The sequence below is a fragment of the Zalophus californianus genome, chromosome 11 (genome assembly GCF_009762305.2).
Source record: "Zalophus californianus isolate mZalCal1 chromosome 11, mZalCal1.pri.v2, whole genome shotgun sequence".
In the NCBI taxonomy this organism is placed as follows: Eukaryota; Metazoa; Chordata; class Mammalia; order Carnivora; family Otariidae; genus Zalophus; species Zalophus californianus.
In genome coordinates, this window is record NC_045605.1 from 99,791,393 (window position 1) to 99,802,170 (window position 10,778).

General features: G+C 37.2%; 1 protein-coding gene across 1 annotated transcript; it reads left to right on the top strand.

The window, feature by feature from the left end:
* The first annotated feature begins 532 nt into the window (after window positions 1–532).
* On the top strand, window positions 533–1,449 carry LOC113915052 (olfactory receptor 1013-like). Its single transcript, XM_027580747.1, is given in 2 exon segments — window positions 533–962; window positions 965–1,449. Coding segments are annotated over 2 exon segments (915 nt in total).
* The last annotated feature ends 9,329 nt before the right edge of the window (window positions 1,450–10,778 follow it).

Sequence of the window (10,778 nt, forward strand, 5' to 3'; positions counted from 1 at the left end):
CTTCAACAAAGCAGGAAAGAATGTCCAATGGAAAAAAGACAATCTCTTCAACAAATGGTGTTGGGAAAATTGGACAGCCACATGCAGAAGAATGAAACTGGACCATTTCCTTACACCACACAAAAAATAGACTCAAAATGGATGAAAGACCTAAATGTGAGACAGGAATCTATCCAAATCCTAAAAGAGAGCACAGGCAGCAATCTCTTCGACCTCAACCGCAGCAAATTCTTTTTTTTTTATTTTTTTTATTTTATGTTAATCACCATACATTACATCATTAGTTTTTGATGTAGTGATCCATGATTCATTGTTTGTGTATAACACCCAGTGCTCCACGCAGAACGTGCCCTCTTTAATACCCATCACCAGGCTAACCCATCCCCCCACCCCCCCAGAACCCTCAGTTTGTTTTTCAGAGTCCATCGTCTCTCATGGTTTGTCTCCCCTTCCGATTTCCCCCCATTCTTTCCTCCCCTCCTGCTATCTTTTTTTTTTCTTAACATATATTTTCTCTTGTCTTAGGTGAGCCATGGAGAGAAGCAACCACACACTGACTGAGTTCATCCTGGTGGGCTTCACGACAGACCCGGTGATACAGCTTGTCCTGTTTGTGGTATTCCTTAGCATGTACTCTCTGACTCTTGTAGCAAATACCACCCTCATAATATTGATCTGTAATGACTCCCGGCTGCACACACCTATGTATTTCTTCATTGGGAATCTGTCCTTTCTGGATCTCTGGTATTCCTCTGTCTATGCTCCAAAGATCTTGGTGACCTGCATCTCTGAAGACAAAAGCATCTCTTTTGCTGGCTGTGTATGTCAGTTCTTCTTCTCTGCGGGGCTGGCATACAGTGAGTGTTACCTATTGGCCGCCATGGTTTATGACCACTATGTTGCCATCTCAAAGCCACTGCTTTATTCTCAGGCTATGTCTATAAAGCTTTGTGCATTTTTGGTACATCCTCATACCTTGGTACCTTTACTAACTCTTCCATCATCACCAAAAGAACTTTTGCCTTGAATTTCTGTAGTGGCAATGTCATTGATGACTTTTTCTGTGATGTCCCACCCCTGGTGAAGTTGGCTTGTGGCAGGAAAGATGGTTATCAGACTGTGCTGTACTTCCTCCTGGCCTCCAATGTCATCATCCCCACAGTGTTCATCCTCGCCTCCTACCTGTTCATCATTGCCACCATTTTGAGGATCCGCTCCACCCAGGGCCACCTCAAAGCCTTCTCCACGTGTTCCTCCCACCTGGTCTTTGTCACCCTGTACTATGGCTCCATTCTCTACATCTACTCTCGTCCCCAATCTAGCTATTCTTTGGACAGGAACAAAATAATTTCTACATTTTACACGGTAGTGTTCCCTATGTGGAATCCCATGATCTATAGCTTGAGGAATAAGGATGTGAAAGAGGCTCTGAATACACTCATTAAGTAAATCAAGATTCTCTCCTTCCAGGGAGATGCAATGACAATTTTTGATCAGGTTATTTTATTTCAAGAAGAGCTGCCATTGTGTTCCATCATGATTAAGAATTCTTTCAATGAAAGTTAAAGAATTTGCATTTTCGATACATGACAATTTAAAAGATATAAGAGAAGATTAGAACAATATAGGAGACAGAATTTAAATATAAATATAAAATTTAAGAATTTGTATTGAATTTCATGTTGCTCTAGATTAAAAACAAATAAAAAACTTAAAACCAAAAATTCTCCTCTACCTTCATAATGTGACAGAATAGCCCACTCCTTTAGCATGAGAATATTTATGGCTGATTGACATATAGTATCTATATGGTTATTTCCTAAAAACTAGGAACAAATAGGCTGAGTTAATTTTTCATATTTTCTTATGAAAATTAATTGGTTGAAATTATCATTTTCTATTCCCTTAATGGGATTTCTGAAGCATTTTTATATGCACTTTTTGCCCCCAGAAGCATTATCACAAAGACCCAGAGGCACGCATGACATAACTTGGTAGAACTAGACTCAGCAAGCATGATCTCCCCAATCTATTTTTCTTACATAAGTCCTTTAATTAATAAAAAATCAGTCAAGTTTCCATAGATATGATTTTTGTAAATCACTGTGTAACTAACAGAGTTCTTCTTTTATTTTACAAGGGTGAACTTGTAAGGTCTTCTACATCCAAATTGTGATATTCTGAGCATCAAAACACAATGATTATGATAAAAAATAATAACTACAATGAGATGAAACAATTTGAGAAAAAAGTCTATGACCACCCATTCCTCAAAAGAGAAAAATTTGTATAGGTGATACACACAGGCGGTGATAAAACAAAAGTGTAAATATGATGAGTTGCATTTAATTTTGATTTTTAAAAGTGAGGTTATATAAATATAATTTATATCAATAAAACATGAATATGTTTTACTGGTAAAAGCAATGGTAAACAAACAAACATGACAAGAAATTGAAATTCAAGCAAGTAGTCCCTTAAACTGTAGGAGCTCCACACAGAGAGTGAAAGACTCATCAGGACCAGCAATAATACACATTAATCCATAAAGTACATCCAAGGCATATAACCAGTATTAGTTGTAACACATAGTACCCCAACAGAGACATAATACAACAGTGTCATTCCAAACTATTTGATTTAGACAATGCTCTAAAATGGTTCTATTCATGCCAACTCAGACTCTCGTTTTCTAAAAGTTCTCTATTTCCCACTAATAATAGTAAAATTCCTATAAAACATATTTTTTAAGGAATGTGAACAGATCTAATTGGTGTGCCACAGCAGCAGAAAATTGAGTGTCTAATGTTGCTTTTGTGAAACTAGAAAATACCTCATTCCAGAGGGAAACATCAGTTACAAAAAGTAAAACTGGTCTTAAGACATCCTAATATCATAAATCCTGATTTTTACTACAATAAAGATGCTCAAACTATTTATCAAGAACTCCTAATTTAATCCTTTTAGGAGAAGCAATCAATTCCTATTTTCCAAATAATTATTACTATCTACCCAGAGACTGTAACTTTCATTGGCCAAAGTGTAGAGTCATATTATGTTGTGTATGAAAAAGTTATCTCAACTCCAGAATCAAGTCTAAATAACTTACTAAGACCCTAGTGCAAAGATGAAGTACAGCTAAGAATAATCTTGGAAGATGTAAAAATAAATAAGTACATAAGACAAATGTAATTAAATTTGTGGCACTAATGTTTTAAAAAAACATTTTAGAATATATTTAAGTGTAAGTTTAGCAGTAAGTTTTTTAATTGCAGTTGGTAATGCTTCACCTGCAGTTTATGGTTGTGCTTTCAAAAGAATCTCCCATATTAACTTATAATTAATTACACCATAAATTCCTAAAAGAATTTAACTACTCAAGTCACAAATGAAGTTTGAAGTTTAAAAGAAAGTTGTTTCTAAGTTGTACTATTTAGATATACAAGTTTTACTAAATTAAACATTTTTAAAAAGTCCACTCTCTATCTGCTTCTTGTATTACTGTGGTTCATTCACTCTTTCTCAACACCTCAGTTAGATCAGAATTACCTGGTACGCTGTCTGTATTTTCTTATTATTAGGTCTGAGTCTTTGATCATCTTGCTTTTATTTGGTTGCAGTACTTTTCAAACAGAAGGCCAAGGGGATACTATGAAATATAGTGCTCAATCCCCTGGGTTCCAAACATAATTCTTCTTGATCTCATTTTGTAGCACTAACTAATTTCTCCCTGGTGATTGAGATCAATCACCCCACCCAATGGAGTGACCCCTGTTAGATCAATGCATGAGCAGCCCAACATGGCCAGAGTACAGTCCCAGATTCCAATTAATCAGATAATTGAGGGTGTTCCTTTGGAACATTCTAAGCTTGTGCACATAGACTTCAAATAAACTGAGTATAAGGTTATGGGTGGAGAAATTAAAATCTCGTTAGCTCTTTTATGTAATAGTAAAAGAGGCTGTAGTAGTCAGGGTCCTCCAAGAAGAAGACACTAAGTTGGAATTAAAAGTGCAAGGATTTTCTTAGGGAAAACAGCCATGTCTGTGTAAGAGAAAATGGAGAGGGAGCCAGAAGAAGCAAGAAGTGCCACTAAATCATGAGGCAAGTCTGAGCACAAGTGAAGAAGAGAGGAAAAGAAGGATGGGCAAAAGCATCCTAGACCATTGTTCAGTTTATGGTAAGTTGAGCAAGGTAGGTACTCAAGCCAAAATTAGCCATCAATCCAGGGCCTAAGAGGAATGGTATTCCTGCTGTGCTCAGTTATTAGCTGGGAACAGATGACCTTGGTAAAAATGGGGAAATGTATTTCAAAGATCAGCAGCTAGGACTTTTGCACAATTATACTCCCTGTGCTTGGAGCTTTGAAAGGCTCATTTTCATGGCCACCACAGGTGCCATGCCAACTCATCCCCTTGGTTCACAGACATGTACATTCTTGATAAAGCAAGATGAAACCATACATTGGCTCCTGTTTTAAAGCATGCAGCATACTTAGAAGACACCTCAACAACCATGACTGAGCTTTCATACAGCCCTTCCATGATTTGATCAGGTCAATCACACTTCAAATGTGTGGTATAGAGGACTCCTATAGAATCACTTCTGAATGATAGGGCAAAAAGTAAAATCAATTATTTCTGTGGATTGGAGGAGATGGTTACTATTGCCATCTAATGTATTTCTTGGTAGAGATGATGTTTGGTGGGATACCATGTTCACAAAAAGACATTATGTAAGTCTACATCTGCAGGTGTTGACAAGAAAAACTGGTAGGAAAATAGGTATGTAAAACAAATAAATCTCCCAAAATGTGATTATTCCTGGAAAGAAAGACTTTAACTCTGTAATTTTAGATTAGTAATAAGTAGTCTAATCTAATCACCCTGCTACCCAAGTGGTTCACCAATCCTCCCAGAAAATGATAGCATATCAGAGGCATAGTTGTGATCTCTGTTGTTGGCATGTGGGATACAGTGGAAACAGTTAAATTAGTCTTCGTGAAGAAAAACATGTTGTTGAGCTCATTCTAGTTGCTCAAGTCATTTGTACAAGGGCCTGTTGAGCATGAACAGGAGAAAGATGTGTATGTGTGGAGAAAGAGGCTGACTGACATTCACAGAGCATGTCTATCTGTAAAATGTGTTCTCTCATGACTTCCACCTTGCACATCTTCAATCCCTCTCCCCCCAAAGAAATGAGTTAAAGGTGATAAATTGGGATCTCCACCCTTGTATCTTCAAGTCTTTGATGGAAACTCTAATCTCTGAACTTCCCATCAGGTTGAGATTTTGTTTACTGCCTCAGCAGAGCAATATCAACTTCTACTTGAACCTTGAACCTTGAACCTAATAACCCTCATTCCATGGGTCAGAGATAGAACTAGAATGAGGATCTTGTTCCAATCTGTGTATCTGTCTATATATCTATAACAGTATTATTTCTGGGTCTGGGTAATAATGATTGGCTATATACCTGGTCCCATTGGACCTACTGAAAGATGCAATCAGGCTAAAATTAGCTTTTACATTGTTTCTATTACCCTCACTGGCAAGTATATACCTCTAGTGTTTTCCATCTCTGTAGATTAGTGTCAGTTCAGAACGAGTATCTAATAACCCACAGAAGATCTGGGTACTTCCATTTTCCTAACATGGGATTACCCTCATAAATGGCAGCAAGCCATCCACAAGAAGGCTTGGGGGACGACATACAGTGTATACCTTGGCTAAGTTTCAAGGTTACCTCCTCAAAGGGACCTTGACTTGCCATAAGTCCATGTTTTCAATTGCTGTACACTAGCTTAGGTCAGAGAATTATGTGAGAGGTCTTATTGCCCTACTAGAACATCCTGAGCTAGTTTTTATCCAAGTAAAAATAAAATGCTTTACTTTAGAAGAAAAATATCACTGTGGTTGGTTTCCCATCAACCTCACTCCTTAAGAACCATCTAATCCATGAGACATTGCCACAAATGTCTGAACAAAATATTTGTTTACCACCCAGCTATGGCATACTGGGTAATTCCTTCCATCTTGTCTCGGAGAGTATTCACTGCAATATGGCTTTCTGGCTGCCTGTTTGTTTAAGTCAGATAGTCCAGGTTTAAACTGCAGCAGAAGCCAAATCACCACATGATATTATTGCATTCCTCTCTGCCACAGAAAAAAAAAAAAAAATGCTGTGCTGTCTACCTGTCCTTCATTCCATGAAGCCACTGGTGATCATTTAAGTAAGTGTGATGCTACTGGATGCAATAGATTGCCAATGTTCCATTTCCCACCATGGTGGATTTATGTGGCTACCCTTCAAATATACGAACAATCCAAGCCCATTTGGTTTATCTCCTAGTACTACTTCTAGGATCAGTATCTGGCAAGTAACAGATAGTCAATTAAATTGATTAATTTAGGAAGGGTTTAAAAAAGGATTATTACAAAGAAATGTGTGTGATATAGAGAATTCCTAAGGAATAGTGTAATAACTTCAGAACTAATAACTTCTGAGAGCTATAACCTTTTTTAATTTTTTTTAAAGATTTTTTATTTATTTGAGATAGAGAGAGAAAGAGTATGAGCGGGGTTAGGAGGGTGCAGAGGAAGGGGAGAGGAAGAAGCAGTCTCCCCACTGAGCAGGGAGCGTGACATGGGGCTTAATCTCAAGACCCTGAGATTATGACCTGAGCCGAAGGCAGAACCTTAACCAACTGAGCCACCAGGTGCCCCCCTTTTCTATTTTTGAAGGTGTATGAAGACACAGAGGTCATGAGGAATGGAGGGAGAACTTTGAAATGAATCACCTGGTAAGTCCAGGGATGCAGCCAGCTGTGGCATTTTGCAAGAAAAGGGACTGGAGAAAACCACTCAGACCTCAATCTCTTCCCCACCAATGACAATCTTCACCATCTTCTTATTGCAGTTTCTGAAACTGTCGTGTTCACAAGAAGAAAAGACCATATACTACTATTAGAGATCAAAAAAGGAAATTAATATTACCAAAAAAAAGACAAGGAAGAAAGAAACACCTAAGTGCACAAACAAAGAAGCAACGTCTTTTCTTACAAAAGAAACAGCATTGTTAATATCTACAGAACAGCTGGGGCAATAAGATGAAGTAGCTGAGATTACTAGAGATTATTAAGGGCCAAAGCCATCCAAAAAAGTTCAAATTTCTTTTAGTTTGATATGCTTTAAGAAAGCATCACGTCATACGGTATTTTTGAGAAGAATTCCAGACAAAAGGACCTATCTCTCAACACAAACCTTTATATTCTAGTAATTAGGGGTGGAAATGCATTATTTAGTTTGTCATACAAAAGTATAACTTCAGTTAGGAAGAATCACATGTTTGCTGGTTAGCAAGCACATTCAGATAATTGCAGTTGGGTTAACAAAACAGAACTCAATTTTTTTTTAAGATTTTTTATTTATTTATTTCACAGAGAGAGACACAACGAGAGAGGGAACACAAGCAGGGGGAGTGGGAGAGGGAGAACAGACTTCCTGCCGAGCAGAGAGCCTGATGCGGGGCTCGATCCCAGAACCCTGGGATCATGACCCGAGCCAAAGGCAGACGCTTAACAACTGAGCCACCCAGGTGCCCCAAAACAGAACTCAATTCTTCAAGCCAGTCTCTGCCCAAGGAAATGTATGCCTTACTTGTTTTTGTTCTGGCATTAGCAGTCAAAGTAGATCTGTTCATAGCTCATCTCTTTAAATGTATAACATTATGCAACACATCTTTGACTCCTCAAGTCTTTACAACATTGTAATGGCAGACAGACTTCTATGATAAAGAATAAGAATAATGTAACTGAGGGGTGCCTTGGTGGCTCAGTGGGTTAAGTGCCTGACTCTTGATCTCAGGTCAGTTGATCCCAGGGTCATGAGTTCAAGCCCTGCATTGGGCTCCATGCTGAGTGTGGCGCCTACTTAAAAAAAAAAAAAAAAAAAAGACGAAGAAGAATATAAGTGATATTTATTTCAACATTTGTCAGACTTGATCTATGGACAATCTGCATTAAAAGCCCTTGGGCTGCATTACTGAAAGCAAGTTCCTGGGCCCCACCCACAACTTGCTAAATTAGAAATCCTGGGGCTGGGCCAGGTGATTCTTACAGGCACAGAATTTGAGAACCACTGGTTACCTGAGTGGTTGCGATGTGCCAGGCACTGTGCTTAGCCCTTACTTGAGTTATCTTCTTTACAACAACCCTAAGGAGAGGTGAGTTATCCCCTACATATGAAGAAATTGAAGCTTTACAATGTTGACTAATGATGGAGAACTTGAATCTTTGTTAATCTCCTGAAAGTCAAATTTTTTTCCAGGATATCCTGGGTATCTCTGGTTTGGAGCACTCAGTTCTGATTGTAAAGGCATGCTTCCTATCCATCATGACATATGAGGATGGAAAATCTGTTGTTCACATGAAAAAAAAAAAAAACATTTTCACAGACTCACTCCATTTAGGCAGACAAATATTTGGTAAGGCTTTTTTGTAGGCAGATTCCTTTGTTTCTTCCTATTTCTGTTTGCAAAGATCAAGGCAGGGATTACTGGTGCCAGAAAATGCATGTGGGATATCAAACAATTCTGTTGATGGTTAAAGAGTAAAATGACATAATTAGAAGCACCCAGAAAATCATTTCTATTGGTTTGTTTCTTTTCCAACTCAGGGCTGCCCTTTCATTCATTCATTCATTCAATATTTATTGTATGTCTATTATATGCCAGATATTATTCTAGGTACTAGGCATATAATAATGAATGAAAGAGACAAATATCCTGCTCTCATGGAATTTACATCCTAGTGGGATCTTATCTCTGCTTGGCTCCAGTGACCCGGTATGTCTATGAAAATTAGAAATTTACGACTCAGAGATATTCTCCAGGTATTTTCTATTTTTTCACATAATTCCCAGAAGAACCCTATAATAAGTCACAAAGTAAAATACAAAGCTGTGGAGTGTGGTTTCTTCACAGAGTGATAACATCCTTAAGGAACATTTCTGAAATGTGCAGTTGGATTTTTGACTGCCAGAAAGATCAAGGGGCCATTTAATAAGCAGTAGACAACAATGAAAATGTTTTTTACCTAGGGGGCAGTCCCATCCAAAGAAAAAAAAAATGTCCCACCCTCTACAGCCAGCGTCTTGATGGACATTTGTGCGTGGAAAAAAAGATCTTTGTAATTCTATAGTTTAAAATCTACTCCACTTTACAAGTAAACACTATATTTTGCAAGGTTATACTATAAATCAACTCACCTAAGAATTCAAAATTGACGGAAGAGTGTCATTTATTTTGTTTGGAACTTTATCAAGAATTATTCACCTTGTCAGAAAAATCTTATCACTGATGGAAATGCCACTCTTGATATTTGAATCACTAATACATTTGCGATGATTCTACATACATGTATAACCATTTCACCAAATGTTGTTAGGATTGACATATTAAAATTCACATTATTTTAGAACAAACCCTATAATTATTACCATATAATAGTCATATTATGAGCTACTTTTCTTTTTTATGACTTTTGTAATTACAATTAGATATTTTATATACATATACATACATATGTTTACAGGTAGGTTGTTTTAACCATAAATTTCATTTTAGGACTATAAAGGAAGTATTTTAAATTCTTGTTATAAAGTGGAAGTTTTTCAATGTGATAAAATTGAGAACTGTTACTAAAAGCAATATCAAGTTGGGATAGGTGTCCTTTTAAGCATTGTACATGGCTAGTTATAATACCTGGAGAAAAATTTTAAGTCCCGGGCTTTTAGACCCAAAAGACGTAACAATGACATCACATATTTTGTTACTTGACATAACCAGTTGGGTTAATTTATTGGTCTCCACTCTGAAATTTCTTTCCGAATTCTATAGCAATTCTGTTCCTAGGTATCTACCTATTTAAGACAAATGAAAATATATGCCTATACAAAACTTGTACAAGGATGTTCATAGCAGCATTGTTTGTAATCGGCAAAAAGTAGAAACAATAAAACATACATCCATTGATGAATAGGTAAACAAAATATGGTGTATCCATATAAAGGAATATAATTTGGCAATAAAAACAAAGTAATGATACGTGCTACAACATTAATGAAAAAGAAAAATATGCTAAAAAGGCATATTTGGGGATGGCATATTCTGCCATCTTTCAAATGTCACCACCTTCTAAACCACAAGGACTTTCCCATCTCTCCTGGACTTTGAACAATTTGTCCATGTGTAGCTGGAAAACAGGAAAGGACTTTTTCCTTTCAGTGTCTAAGTTTGATTAGCTCCTCTACCCATTCATTTTCACCCCACCATCCAGTTTTCTCTTCTTAAAATCTCTAACATTAACTAAAAATATTTCTACATGTATTTGTTTATTTATTATGCAGTCTTCCTTCTAAATAAAGTCTCCATAGAATAAGGGTCAGACCTATTGTCCTCACTGCTGTATCCCAATGCCAAGAGGCACGTGGGGCTCAAGAAATATTTTCTTAAAAAATGAATAAGCCCCCAAGAGCACCCAAGATTTCCTGTTATTAAATGCATTTCATTGAAATGAATATGTTGACATTCCCATCGCATGCCCTAGTCAGGCAAGATTCCTCTCTGATTCTCCCTTGCCCTAACAACTATAGGCTTGACTGAATCTCACAGGCTTATCCCAGAGATTGCTCTCCTACAGTAAGCTTGCTCTCCCATAGTATTGGTTGAGGGAATTAAATTCTTCACTCTTTCACTTGTAGGTGCGGTCTCATTAAACC